The sequence below is a fragment of the Ovis aries genome, chromosome 5 (assembly GCF_016772045.2).
Source record: "Ovis aries strain OAR_USU_Benz2616 breed Rambouillet chromosome 5, ARS-UI_Ramb_v3.0, whole genome shotgun sequence".
In the NCBI taxonomy this organism is placed as follows: Eukaryota; Metazoa; Chordata; class Mammalia; order Artiodactyla; family Bovidae; genus Ovis; species Ovis aries.
Window position 1 is genome coordinate 7,380,329 of NC_056058.1, and position 21,751 is coordinate 7,402,079.

The 21,751-nt window shown below is 41.8% G+C and overlaps 1 protein-coding gene across 3 annotated transcripts in view; it reads right to left on the minus strand.

Annotated features, from left to right (window-relative positions):
• Positions 1-676: 676 nt before the first annotated feature.
• LOC106990140 (cytochrome P450 4F6-like) overlaps positions 677-21,751 on the minus strand; it is a 42,378-nt gene continuing 21,303 nt past the window's right edge. For all 3 annotated transcript variants that reach the window (XM_060416252.1, XM_015095773.3, XM_027979078.3), the window contains 4 exons: positions 1,925-2,058; positions 1,778-1,842; positions 1,583-1,665; positions 677-1,371 (listed from right to left, as the gene is read on the minus strand). In XM_060416252.1, coding sequence (XP_060272235.1) covers positions 1,197-1,371; positions 1,583-1,665; positions 1,778-1,842; positions 1,925-2,058 — 457 coding nt within the window. In that variant the 3' untranslated portion in view covers positions 677-1,196. The remainder of the gene's footprint in view (positions 1,372-1,582; positions 1,666-1,777; positions 1,843-1,924; positions 2,059-21,751) is intronic.

Genomic DNA, 21,751 nt, shown 5'->3' on the forward strand with positions numbered 1-21,751 from the left:
TAAATTTGGCAGTATATGTGAGAGCATATAAATGGTGATTACTTTGACATGTTTCAATTATAGATAAGACTTTTAATTCTTATTTTTTATTTTCTTCAATGACAAGGTATCATTTGGGAGGGGAGAAAAACATTTTAAATAAGAGCTCTGAAGGCAAAGAAAAACATATGCAATTTTCAGCTTAAAATATATTAAATATTTACTCATTTCATGTTACAGGATTTCTTTCTTACTTTGCCACCAGTAAGTCGTCTGGTCCCTGAAAGACTCTGAGAGTAGGACTCTATCCCAGAAACCCCTGCAGCCTCCGTGGGGCAAGTCTGCGGCAGCCACTGTCCCAGGTGCTGAATCAAGTGGCCCCACTCCTGCCCCCTCCACCTCCTCTTATTATTGAGGACCCTCTTGATCTACATTTCCTAGAACATTTAGGTGAAAATGAAGCCCTAGATAATATCTCTTAGAGGGGAAAAAAAAATTTTTTTTGGTTCCTAGCTTCAGACCAGCTTAACATCAGAGCCCCTGTAATTACGTAATAGATGTAACTATGGAGGCTTTGAATTTACTGAATATTTTAATGACAGTTTTCTTGAGCAGTATTTCCACGTGTCTCAAATCTTTAAATATACCTTTTATGATTTTAAAACATTTTAAATTTGAGAAAGTGATGCAAAAAGAAGAGAGGAAATTAACCTTTATTGAGTACTGATGCTTACCAAATATCGTCAGTCATTTGACACATGCTCACTTACAAATCTCCGCAACATCACAATTAAGAGGCTGCTATTATGTAATAAAGGAAAATAAACGAGTTTCCCCAAACCAAACAACTAGTAAACAGCAGACTAGGATGGCAACCTTTGCAGTGGGAGAGTGGTGGATCAGTGGGTCATATGACCCTGATTGCATCTATCTCTCTGCTCCACCCTTCGCTAAAGAGTAGTCTTGTCCTCAAGACCCAAGATGGAGCTCCAGGTATCATACCAATATCCGCCTCCAAGCCCCCACCCTCACCTTCCATCCCGCCTCCCACGTTCACAGCCACGCCCACCCGCCTGGGTCCTCCCAGGGCCCAAGCGCCCCCTGCTGGCTCTCGATGAGACTGGGACAGACCCCACAGCACAATTTTATTCCTGGGGATCTGCAGTGAGGTGTCTGTGGTCAGGGTGGATCGCAGGATAGAAGGTGATGATGGGTCATTACTGGCCTGTGTTCAGTGGCTCCACCTGCAGCCAAAGTCCGCCCTCCGCGCGCAGGATCAGCTCTGGCTTTCTGCGTGGCTCCTCCTCATCGGGCAGGATGCGGAACCGCAGTAGGGTGAGCGCCAGCGCCACCTTCATCTCGTTCATGGCAAATGTCTGCCCGATGCAGTTCCTGTGGGCGTTAAGTGAGGGCTCCGACTGTGCTGGGAAACCCTATCATGTTCCACCATGCCCAGAAACTAACTGGGACACCCCTCCCCTCTTCAGGGATGGACAGGGAGGCTAAAGGTGTCTGAGACATCCCCTCCACGTGGGCTTGCATGTTCCCTGAGCCCCTGCACCATCCTCAAACCATCCCTACCTCACACACCAGCTGGCCTTACCTGGGCCCTGCCGAAAAGGGAATGAAAGCCAGAGGTGATCTCTTCTGGGGGGCTTCTGGATCAAAGCGGAAGGGGTTGAATACCTGGAGGACAGAGAGAGGCAGGGCTACTGGGTGGGACATCTCAGGATACCTGGACACCCCCAGATGTGAACAGAGTGGAGGAGTGTTTGATTTTCCCAGTGGAGGGCAGCACCTCAGGGTCTGGCCAGACCGATGGGTTGTGATGAATCCCAAAGATGCTGATGACACAGATGTTCCCTATGGCAGAGGAGACAGTGGTCAGGTCAAGGTCTCAGCTGATGGGACCACCAGCCTCCCTCACACCCATTGTTTTGAGTACCTTTGGGGATGACTCGGCCGTCTGGAAGCGCAACGTCTTGGGTACAGCGGCGAGAGATGACCGCTACTGGGGGATGCAAACGCAGACTCTCCTTGATGCACATGGTCAGGAAGGGCAACTGGGCCAGGTCGTCCCTAAGCAACCCCCAGACAATTATCCAGGGAGTAAAAACAGAGACACACCCCTAGCCCTCTTACTGCCCTAAAGACCCTCTTTCCACCTTCCTCTGACTCTCACTGCTATAACAAAATTAATTCCAGATGAACCAAAGATTTAAGAATTAGGATATCAATATTTCAAGTTACTATTAATAGAAGAAAACAGCCTGATATTTTTAGACGAATTTCTGAGCAAAGCACAACACTCCCAGTATACCCTTTAAAGTGTTAATGTATTAGCTTTTTGAAGTTTATAATTAGTTTACAATGCAAAAAAAAGTCTCTATAATGGATTTATAAGTTTATTTGAGTAAGTTCTACTCCACGCTGTAGAGTGAACCAACCTAATATTGTTAAGGTGTCAAATCTTTCTAAATTAATCAGCATATTCAATGTAATTAAATAAAAATCTAGTTGGTTGGGGGGGGGGGCACTTGGTAATCTTCAATTTGAAAGAACTGGAGTTCATCAAGAGCTAGGTCAATTTGAAAACAGAAGATCGATACGGGATCTAGGAGGCTTCCCAGGTGGTGTTAGTGATAAAGAACCCTCCTGCCAATGCAGGAGACATAAGAAACTCAGGTTCAATCCCTGGGTCTGGAAGATCCTCTGGAGGAGGGCATGGCAACCCACTCCAGTATTCTTGCCTGGAGAATCCCATGGACAGAGGAGCCTAGTGGGCTACAGTCCAAAGGGTCGCAAAGAGCCAGACATGACTGAAGTAACTTAGCATGCACGCATGCATGGGGTCTAGAAAAATGGTACTGATGAGCCTATTTGCAGGCCCAGAATAGAGATGCAGATATAGGGGATGGACTTGTAGACACAGTGGGGCAAGGAGAGGATGGGAAGAATTGAGAGAGTAGCACTGACACATATACAGTACCATGGGTAAAAGAGATAGCCATTGGGAAGCTGCTGTATAACACAAGGAGCCCAGCCTGATGCTCTGCAATGACCTAGGAGGGGTGGGATCGGGGGTGGGAGGGAGGGCATATATAGATAGATAGATAGATAGATAGATAGATAGATAGATAGATATCTGATTCACATTGTTGTACGGCAGAAACCAACACAACATTGTAAAGCAACTATCCTCCAATTTAAATTTTTTTAAAAAGAAGAAGAAAATAAAAGAAAAAAGAAGAACCCAAGGTTTCCCATGTGGTGCTAGTGGTAAAGAACCTGTCTGCCAATAAAGGAAACCTAAGAGACGTGGGTTCAATCCCTAGGTTGGGAAGATTCCCCTAGAGGCAGATATGGCAATCCACTTCAGTATTCCTGCCTGGAGAATCCCATGGACAGAGGAGGCTGGCTGGCTACAGTCCATCGAGTCACAAAGAGTCAGACATGACTGAAGCAACTGAACACACACAGAAGAACCCAACCTACCAGATATTAAGAACTATTACAAAAATGTAGTAATTTTTAAAAAGCATGGTATTGTCGCAAGAACAGTAAAACAGATCCATGGAACAGAATAGAGAACTAGGAGATCAACATGAGTTGGTGAAAATGGCATCTAGAAAGGAGGCCCTGTAAACCCTTGAGCAGTGGATGGATCATTGGTAGAAGGTATTCAGACAAGTGGTGATGTAGGAACAGACCTAAATCCTCGGGAATTTCCTGGCAGTGTAGTGGTTGGGACTCTGCACTTGTACTGCAGGGGGCCTGAGTTCAAACCCTGGTCCAGGAATTGAGACAAGCCCTTGTGGGACAAGCCCTGTGGCTCTACCAAAAAAAAAAAAATTTTTTTTAAGAATTAAGTCCTCATCTACTCAATATACAGAGTGGGGACTTCCCTGGTGGTCCAGTGGTTAAGAATCCACTTTGCAATGCAGGGGATGTGGGTTCAATTCCTAATTGGAGAACTAAGATTCTGTGTGCTGAAACTAAGACCCAATACAGCCAAATAAATAAATGAATTTTTAAATATATACATATACACAAAGTGTAATCTCTTATATGTGAAAGGTAAAGCCATAATATTAGAAGACAATATAGGAGATATCTTCATGATCTAGGTGTAGGAAAGAATTCTTAAAATCCCAAAAGTACAGACTGGAAGACAAAAGGAAATGGATAAATATGCACAGAATTAAGGAGCTCTTCTAGTTAATAAAACATACCAGGGGACCAAATTAACATTTATTACAGATGAGATATATGCAATAAATATATAGGTCTAGAAAAATATCTTGAATATACATGGAATTCCCACAAATCAACAAGAGAGGTGGCAGGGCTCTGGGAGAAAAATAAGCAGAGGACATGATCTAGGAATTCATGGAATTTCAAACACTGAGATTTCAAACGAAGAGATGCTCAAAATAACTGGTATCAGAAAAAGGGCAATTACATAGAAAATAGACGTTCAGTTCAGTTCAGTTGCTCAGTTGTGTCCAACTCTTTGTGACCCCATGGACTGCAACACACCAGGCTTCCCTGTCCAGCACCAGCTCCTGGAGTTCACTCAAACTCATGTCCATCGAGTCGGTGATGGCATCCAACCATCTCATCCTCTGTCATCCCCTTCTCCTCCCACCTTCAACCTTTCCCAGCATCAGGGTCTTTTCAAATGAGTCAGTTCTTTGCATCAGGTGGCCAAAGTATTGGAGTTTCAGCTTCAGCATCAGTCCTTCCAATGAATATTCAGGACTGATTTCCTTTAGGATGGACTTGTTGGATCTCCTTGCTGTCCAAGAGACTCTCAAGAGTCTTATCCAACACCACAGTTCAAAAGCATCAATTCTTCAGTGCTCAGCTTTCTTTATAGTCCAACTCTCACATCCATACATGACTACTGGAAAAACCATAGCTTTGACTAGACCGTTTTTGGCAAAGTAATGTCTCTGCTTTTTAATATGCTGTCTAGGTTGGTCATAACTTTTCTTCCAAGGAGCAAGCATCTTTTAATGTCAAACTTCACATCTGTTTGAGTCAAGAATTCACAGGGTGGGTAATGGGAAGGAGTGGCTGAGGTTGTGCGGCTGGAGTGTTGGGCACTGAAATGAGGAGGTGTGGACAGAGACCACCAAGCAGAGGGCATCAGCATTGTCAAGGAAAGGCAATGTGTCTTTTACAGCCCAGCAAGCTGGCTCCTGGGTAGATTCAGAGAGCTTCTAAGACAGGTAAATAAAGACACATACACAAAGATGTTTGTTGAGTAATGTGATGGGAGCATCCTGGATATGCAGTACAAAGGGCTATTCTGGCCAACTGTGTTAACCAGATCTTCATTACTTTGAAATTCCACAAAATGAGGAATATTTGTGTTCTCGCATGTGCATTTTAGAGGTTTTGTTAATTATATAAAAAAATAAATGTATTCTTTGATATATTTGGTTGATGAATATTAATCTGAAGTTTTTCACGTTCTTTGCTATTTTGAGTTCCATTATAGATTCATGAATAAAGTCATTAGCAGAGGAAAAAGAAAAACCAATAAACGTAGGGACAGACTGAACAATGTCCGGAAGGACACAGGAAACCATTGAAGGATGGAATGGGATTGGGACACTGGCATATGACAGAGGTTTATATGAGGTGGTGGATGTGTTAACTACCCTACTGTAATCATTTTGTGATATATACATACATCAGGTCATGTTGTGCACCTAAAATGTACATAATGTTATACATTGATTACGTCTCAATAAAGCTAGGGGTGGGGCTGATGGGAGGCTTAAGTTCATTATAAATCCTTTCACGCCTGCTGTTTGGATTTTAACCAAGTGCATAATTTTTTGAAGTTGGGGGAAGCACAAAAACATTTTTCCACCTTACAGGACTGCTATGCTGAGCAAAACCTTGAAGTTGAGGGCATGACTTCCTTTCTCTAGTCCTATACTTCCTCTCCATCCTTCAGTCCTTGGCCCAGAATCTTTCCCTGGATCCCCAGACTACAGCTCACCCCCTCCAGTTTGCCCCTGTAGCTGCAAAGAGATATTTCTTTCTTTTTAAAAAAGATTTATTTTTGGCTGCATTGACCTCGTGGCACATGGGATCTTAGTTCCCTAACCAGGGATCAAACCCATGTCCCTTGCATTGGAAGGTGGATTCTTAACCACCGGACCACCAAAAAAGTCCCTACTAAGAGATATTTCTAATACTCATATCTGACCTGCCCCTCCCCTGCTCAAATATCTCCCAAGGCTCCCCATTGCCCTCCTGCATTAGTCATGGATCTCCCTTCAAGATAGAACCTGCTGGAGAGCTATAAGGAGAGCTGTCAGCTGACAGCCTCCAGCTATATGGTCTCTGGGCTCTGCTGTAGCATTCAAGCCAAGTTCGCACTTTCCTAGGCAGCTCACAGTCAATGACTGGGCACACTAGTGCCTGACTGACCATTTCTGCCCAACTTGACTTTTCCTTAATTGTGGCATACCTGCCCATTTCTATCTTTTATCCAATATTGGCTCCCTAAAGGACTTGAACTGATTCCTTAAAAATTCTTAACATGACTTTCAAAACATTTAAAGAAGAGCTTCCATTACAAATTCCAGATTACTGGGAGCCCCTTTGATACTCACACTGTATATTTCACAACTATCAAGCACTTTTACTTCCAAACTCAGGCTCACTCCTGGCCTTTGCAGAAGATACCTCCTTGGCCTGGCACTGTTCACTACCTACACCCAGAGTGGTGAATTCATATTCACTGTTTTACTATCAAGCCTTACCTACTTTCCTCTCTGCCCCAGCAGAAAAATCCCTGGACTAAGATGGCGGAGGAATAGGACAGGGAGACCACTTTCTCCCCCACAAATTCATCGAAAGAACATTTGAACACTGAGAAAATTCCACAAAACAACTTCTGAACGCTGGCAGAGGACACCAGGCACCCAGAAAGGCAGCTCAATTGTCTTCAAAAGGAGGTAGGACAAAATATGGAAGATAAAGAGACAAAAGAGTTAGGGACAGAGATCCGTCCCGGGGAGGGAGTCATAAAAAAGAAGTTTCCAAACACCAGGAAACCCTCTCACTAGCGGGTCTGTGGGGAGTTTTGGAATCTCAGAGGGAAACATAACTGGGAGGAAAAATAAATAAATAACAAACCCACAAATTATGTGCCTAATGGCAACTCCCAGCAGAGAAGTAGCCCAGACTCTCGCATCCACCACCAGCAAGTGGGGGCTGAACAGGGAGGTGCGGGCTGCATTGCTTAGGGTAAGGACTGGGCCTGAATACCCTGAGGGCAATCTGAGGGAGCTAACTTGAGATAGCAACCCAAACTGTGGGATAGCCAGAGAGAGAGAGAGAGAAAGAGAGAGAGAACTTTCCCGCGAAAAGCCCTAACCTAAGGCACTGCCAGGCCACTCACACAACAAAGGACTGAGCAAATACCAGAGGAGAGCTAGCCACCAGCAGAACAGCCCATCCCCCACGGGAAGCAGGGAGGCAGGCAGGCAGCAGCTAGAGCTGGAAAGGGGCAAACTCAGCCCCAGAGATGGCATCCCCTACCAAACTGCAAATAGGCTCCCAGTTGCCAACCAAGTCTTCCTGGGATCCTGGACAGTTGACATCCATCAGGAGGGTCATAGCCAGAGATCAGCTCCCCAGAAGAGATACACAGCACACCTGAGAGGGCGTTCTCACTGCGAACCCAGGAAACCAGGCATCTGGGATGGGGGAGGTGATAAGACACACCGCCCACCTAAGGAGAGTGCGCTCGCCAAGCACCTGTCACCTGAGCTGCTCGGACCTGGGAAGGGCACAAAATGCAGGCCCAACCAAGTCTGTGTCTTTGTGGAGTACTCAAGAACCTGAACCTGAGCGGCTTAGACCTGGGAACTGCACACAACCCAGGGCCTGCTTTAGAATGCAGAATTCCAAAGAATAGCAAGAAGAGATAAGAAGGCCTTCCTCAGTGATCAATGCAAAGAGATAGAGGAAAAGAACAGAATGGGAAAGACTAGAGATCTCTTCAAGAAAATTAGAGATACCAAGGGAACATTTCATGCAAAGATGGGCTCGATAAAGGACAGAAATGGTATGGACTGAACAGAAGCAGAAGATATTAAGAAGAGGTGGCAAGAATACACAGAAGAACTGTACAAAAAAGAGCTTCACGACCAAGATAATCACGATGGTATGATCACTCACCTAGAGCCAGACATCCTGGAATGTGAAGTCAAGTGGGTCTTAGCATCACTATGGGGCAGCGGTCCTAAGATGGCAGAGGAATAGGATGGGGAGACCACTTTCTCCCTCACAAATCCATCAAAAGAACATTTCAACGCTGAGTAAGTTTCACAAAACAACTTCTGAATGCTGGCAGAGGACATCAGGCACCCAGAAAAGGAGATCATTGTCTTCAAAAACAGGTAGGAAAAAATGTAAAAGATGAGAAAAGAGATAGGGAGGGAGCTCTGTCCCAGGAAGGGAGTCTTAAAAGAGAGAAGTTTCCAAACACCAGGAAACACTCTTGCTGCCGAGTCTGTGGCGAGCCTTGGAAGCACAGAGGGCAACAGAACAGGGAGGAAAAATAAATAAATAATTAAAACCAACAGATTACGAGCCCAGTAGTAACTCCCCCAGCGGAGAAGCAGTGGAGATGCCTGCACCTGCCACTAGCCACTGGGGCAGCGGGGCTGCAGTGCAGGGCCAGAATGCTGAGTGCCCAGAGCAGTGCTTGGGCTAGCATACCAGACTGTGGGATAGCTACCATGAGCTGAAGACACCAGAGCAAAACAAAGGATGGAACAGAATTAGCCAGCTACAGACTGTGGGATAGCTACCATGCAAAAAGCTCTAACAGAAGACACCACCAGGACCGTGCACAGAACAAAGGATGGAACAGAATTAGCCAGCTACAGACCATCCCCCTCCGGTGACAGGCAGCCAGAGCCGGAAGAGCCGGAAGGGGGCAATCACAGCCCCAGAGAGACATTAACTACCAAACTGCAAGCTAGCTTCTTCGCTAACTAAGAGTTCTTGGGGTTCTGGACAGTCACCATCCGCCTAAGAAGGGGCACCAGTTGTACACCCAGAAAACTGAGCAGCAGGGACGGGAAAGATGATAAGTCGCAGCGACCGCTCTCGCCAAACACCTGAGCTACTCAGACCTGGGAAGGGCACAAAACGCAGGCCCAACCGAGTCTGCACCTCTGAGGACTACCTGAGTGCCTGAGCCTGAGTGGCTTAGACCTGGGAGGTGCATGCAGCCCAGGGCCGGCCTCAGACGGCTCCTGGCAGAGCAACCTAGAGCCTGAGCAGTGTGGGCAGGGAAGTCACCTGCGCCGTGAGCAGGGGCAGGCCCAGCGTGGCTGAGACACTGCGAGCACATGCCAGTGTTATTTGTTTGCAGTGTCCCTCCCTCCCCACAGCACGACTGAACAAGTGAGCCTAAAAAAGTGTCCACCACCGCCCGCCTTGTGTCAGGGCGGAAAACAGACACTGAAGAGACCAGCAAACAGAAGAAGCTAAAACAGAGGGAACCGCCTTGGAAGCGACAGGTGCAATAGATTAAAACCCTGTCGTTAGTACCGACTACATAGGAAGGGGCCTATAGATCTTGAGAAATATAAGCCACACCAAGGAACTATCCGAAACTGAACTGACCCCCACACTGCCCACAACAACACCAGAGAAAGTCCCAGATATACCTTTACTAATTTTATGATCATTCTTTTTGTTTGTTTGTTTTTTCTTTTCTTTTTCTTCTTTTTTTTAACATTTTTAAATTTTTAAGTCCTCTATTTCTCCTTTAACTTTTATTTTTATAACCTACTATTACTTTTCAAAAAAAAGACCTATTTTTAAAGCAAACACCATATTTTTTTGTGTCGTTGTTGTTGTTGTTTAATAATTCTTGTGACTTTGTTTTTTTTCCTCCTCTTCTTCTTTTCTTTAATATTGTATTTTTGAAAATCCAACCTCTACTCTAGATTTTTAATCTTTGTTTTTGGTATTTGTTATCAATTTTGTACCTTTAAAAACCCAATCTTCAGTACCCATTTTTACTTGAGAGTGAGATTACTGGCTTGACCGCTCTCTCCTCCTTTGGATTCTCCTTTTTCTCCACCAGGTTGCCTCTGTCTCCTCCCTCCCCCTTCTCTTCTCTTCTCTACCCAACTCTGAATTTCTGTGGGTTCCAGACAGTGGTGAACACTTAGGGAACTGGTTACTGGCTGGATCTGTCTCTCTCCTTTTCATTTCCCTCATTTATCCTCCTGGCCACCTCTGTCTCCTTCCTCCCTCTCCTCTTCTCTGTATAACTCAGTGAACATCTCTGAGTGGTCCAGACAGTGGAGTGCACATAAGGAAGTGATTACTGGATAGCTTGTTCTCTCCTCTTTTGATCCCACCTCATCTCATTCCAGTCACCTCTAACTCCCCCTCCCTCTTCTCTTCTCCATGTAACTCAGTGAACCTCTCTGGGTGTCCCTCAATGTGGAGAAACTTTTCATCTTTAACCTAGATGTTTTATCATTGGTGCTGTATAGATGGAGAAGTCTTGAGGCTACTATAAAAATAAAACTGAAAACCAGAAGCAGGAGGCTTAAGTCCAAATCCTGAGAACATCAGAGAACTCCTGACTCCAGGGAACATAAATCTATAGGAGCTGATCAAATGCCTCCATATCTACACTGAAACCAAGCACCACCCAAGGGCCAACAAGGTCCAGAGAAAGACATACCACGCAAATTCTCCAGCAACACAGGAACACACCCCTGAGCTTCAACATACAGGCAGCTCAAAGTTACTCCAAAACCATTGACATCTCATAACTCATTACTGGACACTTCATTGCACTCCAGAGAGAAGAAATCCAGCTCCAGCCACCAGAACTCCGACACAAGCTTCCCTAACCAAGAAACCTTGACAAGCCACTGATACAACCCCACCCACAGTGAGGAAACTCCATAATAAAGAGAACTCCACAAACTGCCAGAATACAGAAAGGCCACCCCAAACGCAGCAATATAAACAAGATGAAGAGACAGAGGAATACTCAGCAGGTAAAGGAACAGGAGAAATGCCCACCAAACCAAACAAAAGAGGAAGAGATAGGGACTCTACCTGATAAAGAATTCCGAATAATGATAGTGAAAATGATCCAAAATCTTGAAATCAAAATGGAATCACAGATAAATAGCCTGGAGATAAGGATTGAGAAGATGCAAGAATAGTTTAACAAGGACCTAGATGAAATAAAAAAGAGTCAATATATAATGAATAATGCAATAAATGAGATCAGAAACACTCTGGAGGCAACAAATAGTAGAATAATGGAGGCAGAAGATAGGATTAGTGAAATAGAAGATAGAATGGTAGAAATAAATGAATCAGAGAGGAAAAAAGAAAAATGAATTAAAAGAAATGAGGACAATCTCAGAGACCTCCAGGACAATATGAAACGCTCCAACATTAGAATTATAGAAGTCCCAGAAGAAGAAGACAAAAAGAAAGACCATGAAAAAATACTTGAGGAGATAATAGTTGAAAACTTCCCTAAAATGGGGAAGGAAATAATCACCAAAGTCCAAGAAATCCAGAGAGTCCCAAACAGGAAAAACTCAAGGCAAAACACCCCAAGACACATATTAATCAAATTAACAAAGATCAAACACAAAGAACAAATATTAAAAGCAGCAGGGGAAAAACAACAAATAACACACAAGGGGATTCCCATAAGGATAACAGCTGGTCTTTCAATAGAAACTCTTCAGGCCAGGAGGGAATGGCAGGACATACTTAAAGTGATGAGAGAAAATAACCTACAGCCCAGATTACTGTACCCAGCAAGGGTCTCATTCAAATATGAAGGAGAAATCAAAAGCTTTACAGACAAGCAAAAGCTGAGAGAATTCAGCACCACCAAACCAGCTCTCCAACAAATGCTAAAGGATCTTCTCTAGACAGGAAACACAAAAGGGTGTATAAACCCAAACCCAAAACAATAAAGTAAATGGCAACAGGATCATACTTATCAATAATTACCTTAAATGTAAATGGGTTGAATGTCCCAACCAAAAGACAAAGACTGGCTGAATGGATACAAAAACAAGACCCCTATATATGTTGTCTACAAGAGACCCACCTCAAAACAAGGGACACATACAGACTGAAAGTGAAGGGCTAGGAAAAGATATTCCATGCAAGTAGAGACCAAAAGAAAGCAGGAGAGCAATACTCATATCAGATAAAATGGACTTTAAAACAAAGGCTGTGAAAAGAGACAAAGAAGGCCACTACATAATGATCAAAGGATCAATCCAAGAAGAAGATATAACAATTATAAATATATATGCACCCAACATAGGAGCACCACAATATGTAAGACAAATGCTAACAAGTATGAAAGGGGAAATTAACAATAACACAATAATAGTGGGAGACTTTAATACCCCACTCACACTTATGGACAGATCAACTAAACATTAAATTAGCAAAGAAACACGAACTTTAAATGATACAATAGACCAGTTAGAACTAATTGATCTCTATAGGACATTTCACCCCAAAACAATGAATTTCACCTTTTTCTCAAGTGCTCACGGAATCTTCTCCAGGATAGATCACATCCTGGGCCATAAATCTAACCTTGATAAATTCAAAAAAAATTGAAATCATTCCAAGCATCTTTTCTGACCATAATGCATTAAGATTAGATCTCAATTACAGGAGAAAAACTATTAAAAATTCCAACATATGGAGGCTGAACAACACGCTTCTGAATAACCAACAAATTACAGAATAAATCAAAAAAGAAATCAAAATATGCATACAAATTAATGAAAATGAAAACACAACAACCCAAAACCTGTGGGACACTATAAAAGCAGTGCTAAGGGGAAAGTTCATAGCATTACAGGCATACCTCAAGAAACAAGAAAAAAGTCAAATAAATAACCTAACTTTACACCTAAAGCAACTAGAAAAGGAAGAAATGGAAAACCTCAGGATTAGTAGAAGGAAAGAAATCTTAAAAATTAGGGCAGAAATAAATGCAAAAGAAACAAAAGAGACCATAGCAAAAATCAACAAAGCCTAAAGCTGGTTCTTTGAAAGGATAAATAAAATTGGCAAACCATTAGCCAGACTCATCAAGAAACAAAGGGAGAAAAATAAAACCAATAAAATTAGAAATTAAAATGGAGAGATCACAACAGACAACACAGAAATACAAAGGATCATAAGAGACTACTATCAGCAATTATATGCCAATAAAATGGACATCGTGGAAGAAATGGACAAATTCTTAGAAAAGTACAACTTTCCAAAACTGAACCAGGAAGAAATAGAAAATCTTAACAGACCCATCACAAGCACAGAAATTGAAACTGTAATCAGAAATCTTCCAGCAAACAAAAGCCCAGGACCAGATGGCTTCACAGCTGAATTCTACCAAAAATTTAGGGAAGAGCTAACACCTATCCTCCTCAAACTCTTCCAGAAAATTGCAGAGGAAGGTAAACTTCCAAACTCATTCTATGAGGCCACCATCACCCTAATACCAAAACCTGACAAAGATGCCACAAAAAAAGAAAACTATAGGCCAATATCACTGATGAACGTAGATGCAAAAATTCTTAACAAAATTCTAGCAATCAGAATCCAACAACACATTAAAAAGATCATACACCATGACCAAGTGGGCTTTATCCCAGGGATGCAAGGATTCCTCAATATCCGCAAATCAATCAATGTAATTCACCACATTAACAAATTGAAAAATAAAAGCCATATGATTATCTCAATAGATGCAGAGAAACCCTTTGACAAATTCAACATCCATTTATGCTAAAAACTCTCCAGAAAGCAGGAATAGAAGGAACATAACTCAACATAATAAAAGCTATATATGACAAACACTCAGCAAACATTATCCTCAATGGTGAATAATTGAAAGTATTTCCCCTAAAGTCAGGAACAAGACAAGGGTGCCCAACCTCACCACTACTATTCAACATGGTTCTGGAAGTTTTGGCCACAGCAATCAGAGCAGAAAAAGAAATAAAAGGAACCCAAATTGGAAAAGAAGTCAAACTCTCACTGTTTGCAGATGACATATCCTCTACATAGAAAACCTTAAAGACTCCACCAGAAAATTACTAGAGCTAATCAGTGAATATAGTAAAGTTGTGGGATATAAAATCAACACACAGAAATCCCTTGCATTCCTATACACTAACAATGAGAAAACAGAAAGAGAAATTAAGGAAACAATTCCATTCACCACTGCAACGAAAAGAATAAAATACTTTGGAATATATCTACCTAAAGAAACTAAAGACCTATATATAGAAAACAATAAAACACTGATGAAAGAAATCAAAGAGGACACTAATAGATGGAGAAATATACCATGTTCATGGATCGGAAGAATCAATATAGTGAAAATGAATATACTACCCAAAGCAATCTACAGATTCAATGCAATCCCTATCAAGCTACCAGAGGTATTTTTCACAGAGCTAGAATAAATAATTTCAAGATTTGTATGAAAATACAGAAAACCTCAAATAGCCAAAGCAATCTTGAGAAAGAAGAATGGAACTGGAGGAATCAACCTGCCTGACTTCAGGCTCTACTACAAAGCCACAGTCATCAAGACAGTATGGTACTGGCGCAAAGACAGAAATATAGATCAATGGAACAAAATAGAAAGCCCAGAGATAAATCCACACATATATGGGCACCTTATCTTCGACAAAGGAGGCAAGAATATACAATGGAGTAAAGACAATCTCTTTAATAGGTGGTGCTGGGAAAACTGGTCAACCACTTGTAAAAGAATGAAACTAGATCACTTTCTAACACCACACACAAAAATAAACTCAAAATGGATTAAAGATCTAAATGTAAGACCAGAAACTATAAAACTCCTAGAGGAGAACATAGGCAAAACACTCTCCGACATAAACCACAGCAGGATCCTCTATGATCCACCTCCCAGAATACTGGAAACAAAAGCAAAAATAAACAAATGGGATCTAATTAAAATTAAAAGCTTCTGCACAACAAAGGAAACTATAAGCAAGGTGAAAAGACAGCCTTCAGAATGGGAGAAAGTAACAGCAAAAAAAGCAACTGACAAACAACTAATCTCAAAAAGATACAAGCAACTTATGCAGCTCAATTCCAGAAAAATAAATTACCCAATCAAAGAGTGAGCCAAAAACTAAATAGACATTTCTCCAAAGAAGACATACAGATGGCTGACAAATACATGAAAAGATGCTCAACATCACTCATTATCAGAGAAATGCAAATCAAGACCACAATGAGGTACCATTTCACACCAGTCAGAATGGCTGCGATCCAAAAGTCTACAAACAATAAATGCTGGAGAGAGTGTGGAGAAAAGGGAACCCTCTTACACTGTGGGTGGGAATGCAAACTAGTACAGCCACTATGGAGAACAGTGTGGAGATTCCTTAAAAGACTGGAAACAGAACTGCTTATGACCCAGCAATCCCACTGCTGGGCATACACACCGAGGAAACCAGAATTGAAAGAGACACGTGTACCCCAATGTTCATCGCAGCACTGTTTATAATAGCCAGGACAGTGAAGCAACCTAGAATGTCCATCAGCAGATGAATGGATAAGAAAGCTGTGGTACAAATACACAATGGAGTACTACTCAGCCTTTAAAAAGGATACATTTGAATCAGTTCTAATGAGGTGGATGAAACTGGAGCCTATTATACAGAGTGAAGTAAGCCAGGAAAAAAAAAATAACACCAACACAGTATACTAACACATATATATGGAATTTAGAAAGATGGTAATGATGACCCTGTATGCAAGACAGCAAAAGAGACACAGGTGTATAGGACAGTCTTTTGGACTCTGTGGGAGAGGGTGGGATGATTTGGGAGAATGGCATTGAAACATGTATACTATCATGTAAGAAATGAATCACCAGTCTAGGTTCGATACAGGATATAGGATGCTTGGGGCTGGTGCACTGGGATGACCCAGAGAGATGATATGGGGAGGGTGGTGGGAGAGGGGTTCAGGATAGGGAACTCATGTACATCCATGGCAGATTCATGTCAATGTATGGCAAAACCAATACAGAATTGTAAAGTAAAAAATAAAGAGAAAAAAAAGAAAGAAAGAAAGAAAGCATCACTATGAACAAAGCTAGTGGAGGTGATGGAATTCCAATTGAGCTATTTCAAATCCTGAAAGATGATGCGGTGAAAGTGCTGCACTCAATATACCAACAAATTTGGAAAACTCAGCAGTGGCCACAGGACTGGAAAAGGTCCGTTTTCATTCCAATCCCAAAGAAAGGCAATGCCAAAGAATGCTCAAACTACCACACAATTGCACTCATCTCACACGCTAGTAAAGTAATGCTCAAAATTCTGCAAGCCAGACTTCAGCAATACGTGAACCGTGAAGTTCCAGATGTTCAAGCTGGTTTTAGAAAAGGCAGAGGAACCAGAGATCAAATTGCCAACATCCGCTGGATCATGGAAAAAGCAAGAGAGTTCCAGAAAACATCTATTTCTGCTTCATTGACTATGCCAAAGCCTTTGAGTGTGTGGATCACAATAAACTGTGGAAAATTCTGAAAGAGATGGGAATACAGACCACCTGACCTGCCTCTTGAGAAATCTGTATGCAGGTCAGGAAGCAACAGTTAGAACTGGACATGGAACAACAGACTGGTTGGAAATAGGAAAAGGAGTACATCAAGGCTATATATTGTCACCCTGCTTATTTAACTTATATGCAGAGTATATCATGAGAAACACTGGGCTAGAGGAAGCACAAGCTGGAATCAAGATTGCCGGGAGAAATATCAATAACCTCAGATATGCAGATGATACCACCCTTATAGCAGAAAGCAAAGAGGAATTAAAAAGCCTCTTGATGAAAGTGAAAGAGGAGAGTGAAAAAGTTGGCTTAAAGCTCAACATTCAGAAAACAAAGATCATGGCATCTGGTTCCATCACTTCATGGGAAATAGATGGGGAAACAGTGGGAACAGTGTCAGACTTTATTTTGGTGGGCTCCAAAATCACTGCAGATGGTGACTGCAGCCATGAAATTAAAAAACGCTTACTCCTTGGAAGAAAAGTTATGACCAAGCTAGACAGCATATTGAAAAGCAGAGGCATTACTTTGCCGACTAAGGTCCATCTAGTCAAAAGCTCTTGAGAGTCCTTGGACTGCAAGGAGATCCAACCAGTCCATTCGAAAGAAGATCAGTCCTATAAAATGATGAGAAGAAATAAAAGAATAAAACAAAAATGGGGAGACCTAATAGCAAAATGAATCAAAAATAAAAGAACTAAAATAGACATTTCTCCAAAGAAGACATACGGATGGCTAACAAACACATGAAAAGATGCTCAACATCACTCATTATTAGAGAAATGCAAATCAAAACCACAATGAGGTACCACTTCACACCAGTCAGAATGGCTGTGATCCAAAAATCTGCAAGCAATAAATGCTGGAGAGGGTGTGGAGAAAAGGAACCTCCTACACTGTTGGTGGGAATGCAAACTAGTACAGCCACTAGAACTACCTTATGACCCAGCAATCCCACTGCTGGGCATACACACCGAGAAACCAGAATTGAAAGAGACACATGTACCCCAATGTTCATCACAGCACTGTTTTATAATAGCTGGGAGAATGACATTCTATGTTTGGGAATGCAGGTATCACATGATCCTTTCCAAAAAAAAAAAGATCAGTCCTGGGTTTTCTTTGGAAGGAATGATGCTAAAGCTGAAACTCCAATCTTTGGTCACCTCATGAGAAGAGTTGACTCCTTGGAAACGACTCTGATGCTGGGAGGGATTGGGGGCAGGAGGTAAAGGGGATGACAGAGGATGAGATAGCTGGATGGCATCACCGACTCGATGGACATGAGTTGAGCAAGCTGCGGGAGTTGGTGATGGACAGGGAGGCCTAGCGTGCTGCGATTCATAGGGTCACAAAGAGTCGGACACGACTGAGCAACTGAACTCGACTTTAGAGCAACCTGGAGCCTGAGCAGTGTATACTGGGATGGCACACACACCGTGAGCAGGGGCAAACCCAGTGTGGCTCAGACACTGCGAGCATGCCCACACATGCCAGTGATATTTGTTTGCAGTGTTCCTCCCTCCCCACAGCAAAACTGAACAAGTGGACCTAAATAAGTGACCACCTTCGCCCCCCTTGTGTCAGGGTGGAAATAAGACACTGAAGAGACTTGCAAACAGAAGAAGCTAAAATAAACAGAGGGACCCGCTTTGGAAGAGACAGGTGCAACAGATTAAAACACTGTAGTTAGCACCAACTACATTGGAAGGGGCCTACAGATGTTGAGAAGTATAAGCAGGAACAAAGAACTATCTGAAACTGAACTGACCCTACACTGCCCAACTCCAGAGAAATACCTAGATATATTTTTACTATTATCATTTTTTAAATTTTTTTATTTTTAAATCCTCTATTACTCCTTAAATTTTCATTTTTATAACCTTCTATTACCTTGCAAAAAAAGACCCTATTTTTAAAGCAAACTTCATATATATTTTTTATAATCTTTGTGATTTTGTTTTGTTTGTTTTTTTAACATTGTATTTTTGACAGTCTAACCTCTCTAGTTTTTTAAACTTTGTTTTTTGATATTTGTTATCAATATTGTACCTTTAAGAACCTAATCTTCAGTACCCATTTTTACTTAGGAGTGTGATTACTGGCTTGATTGCCCTCTTCCCTTTTGACATTACTTTCATTCCCCTTGGTCACCTCTATCTCCTCCCTCCCCCTTCTCTTCTCTACCCAACTCTGTGAATCTCTTTGGGTATTCCATGCTGTGGAGAACACTTAGGGAACTGATTACTGGCAAGATTTGTCTCTCTCCTTTTGACCCCTCTCTTCTCCTCCTGATCATCTCTATAGTCTTCCTCCCTCTTCTCTTCTCTATGTATCTCCATGAACCTCTCTGGCTGTTCCAGGCTGTGGAGAGCACATAGAGATTTGATTACTGGCTAGACTGCTCTCTCCCCACTTTTGATTCCCCCTCTTCTCCTCCTGGTCACCTCTATCTCCCTCCTCTCTCTTCTCTTCTCCATGTAACCTAGCCAACCTTTCTAAGTGTCCCTCATTGTGCAGAATCTTTTCTCCATTAACCTAAATGTTTTATCATCAGTGCTGTATGGATGGAGAAGTCTTGAGGCTACTAAAAGAATAAGACTGAAACCAGATAGGAGGCTTAAATCCAAAACCTGAGAACACCAGAGAACTCCTGACTCCAGGGAACATTAATCAACAAAAGCTCATCCAAAAGCCTCCATACCTACACTGAAACCAAGCTCCGCCCAAGAGCAAACAAGTTCCAGAGCAAGACATACCACTCTAATCCTCCAGCAAAGCATGAATATAACCCTGAGCTTTAATATACAGGCTGCCCAAAGTCACACCAAACCCATAGACATCTCAAAACTCACTACTGGACACTTCATGGCACTCTATAGACAAGAAATCCAGCTCCACCAACCAGAGCACCAACACAAGCTACCCTAACCAGGCAATTTGACAAGCTACTCATCCAACCCCACCCAAAGGGAGGAATCTCCACAATAAACAGGAACCACAAACTGCCAGAATACAGAAAGGCCACCCCAAACACAGCAATCTAAACAAGATGGAAAGGCGGAGAAATATTCAGCAGGTAAAGGAACATGATAAATGCCCACCAAACCAAACAAAAGAGGAGTAGGTAGGGAGTCTACCTGAAAAAGAATTCAGAATAATGATAGCAAAAATAATCCCAAATCTTGAAAACAAAATGGAGTTATAGATAAATAGCCTAGAGACAAGGATTGAGACGATGCAAGAAATGTTTAACAAGGACCTAGAAGAAATAAAAAGAGTCAATATATAATGAATAATGCAATAAATGAGATCAAAAACACTCTGGAGGGAACCAACAGTAGAATAACTGAGGCAGAGAATAGGATAAGTGAGGTAGAAGACAGAATGGTGGAAATAAATGAAGCAGAGAGGAAAAGAGAAAGAAGAATGAAAAGAAAGGAGAACAACCTCAGAGACCTCTGGGACAATGTCAAACAACCCGACCTTCGAATCATAGGAGTCCCGGAAGACAAAAAGAAAGGCCATGAGAAAATACTTGAGGAGATAATAGTTGAAAACTTCCCTAAAATGGGGAAGGAATAGTTACACAAGTCCAAGAACCCAGAGAGTCCCAAACAGGATAAACCCAAGGCAAAACACCCCAAGACACATATTAATCAAATTAACAAAGATCAAACACAAAGCAGCAAGGGAAAAGCAACAAATAACACTCAAGGAGATTCCCATAAGGATAACAGCTGATCTTTCAATAGAAACTCTTCAGGCCAGAAGGGATTGGCAGGACATACTTAAAGTGATATAAGAGGAAAAACCCACAACCCAGATTACTGTACCCAGCAAGGATCTCATTCAACTATGAAGGAGAAATCAAAAGCTTTACAGACAAGCAAAAGCTGAGGGAATTCAGCACCACCAAACCAGCTCTTCAACAAATGCTAAAGGACCTTCTCTAGACAGGAAACACAGAAAAGGTGTATAAACTCAAACCCAAAATGACAAAGTAAATGGCAATGGGATAATACTTATCAATAATTACCTTAAATGTAAATGGGTTGAATGCCCCAACCAAAAGATAAAGACTGGCTGAATGGATACAAAAACAAGACCCCTATATATATATTGTCTACAAGAGACCCACCTCAGAACAAGGGACACATACAGACTGAAAGTGAAGGGCTGGAAAAAGATATTCCATGCAAATAGAGACCAAAAGAAAGCAGGAGTAGCAATACTCATATCAGATAAAATAGACATTTAAATAAAGGCTGTGAAAAGAGACAAAGAAAAACACTACATAATGATCACAGGATCAATCCAAGAAAAAGATATAACAATTATAAATATACATGCACCCAACATAGGAGCACCGCAATATGTAAGGCAAATGCTAACAAGTATGAAAGGGGAAATTAACAGTAGCACAATAAAAGTGGGAGACTTTAATACCCCACTCACACCTATGGAGAGATTAACTAAACAGAAAATTAGCATGGAAACACAAACTGTAAATGATATAATAGACCAGTTAGAACTAATTGATATTTATAGGACATTTCACCCCAAAACAATGAATTTCACCTTTTTCTCAAGTGCACCTGGAACCTCCTCCAGGATAGATCACATCCTGGGCCATATATCTAGCCTTGATAAATTCAAAAAACTTAAAATCATTCCAAGCATCTTTTCTAATCACAATGCAGTAAGATTAGAAGTCAATTACAGGGGAAAAAAAAACTATTAAAAATTCCAGCATATGGAGGCTAAACAACATGCTCCTGTATAACCAACAAATCACAGAATAAATCAAAAAAGAAGTCAAAATATGCATAGAAATGAATGAAAATGAAACCACAACAACCCAAAACCTATGGGACACTGTCAAAGCATGCAAAGGGAAAGGTTCATAGCGATACAGGATTATCTCAAGAAACAAGAAAAAAGTCAAATAAATAACCTAACTCTACACCTAAAGCAACTAGAAAAGGAAGAAATGAAGAAGCTTAGGGCTAGTAGAAGGAAATAAATCTTTAAAATTAAGGCAGAAATAAATGCAAAAGAAACAAAAGAGATCATAGCAAAAATCAACAAAGCTAAAAGCTGTTTC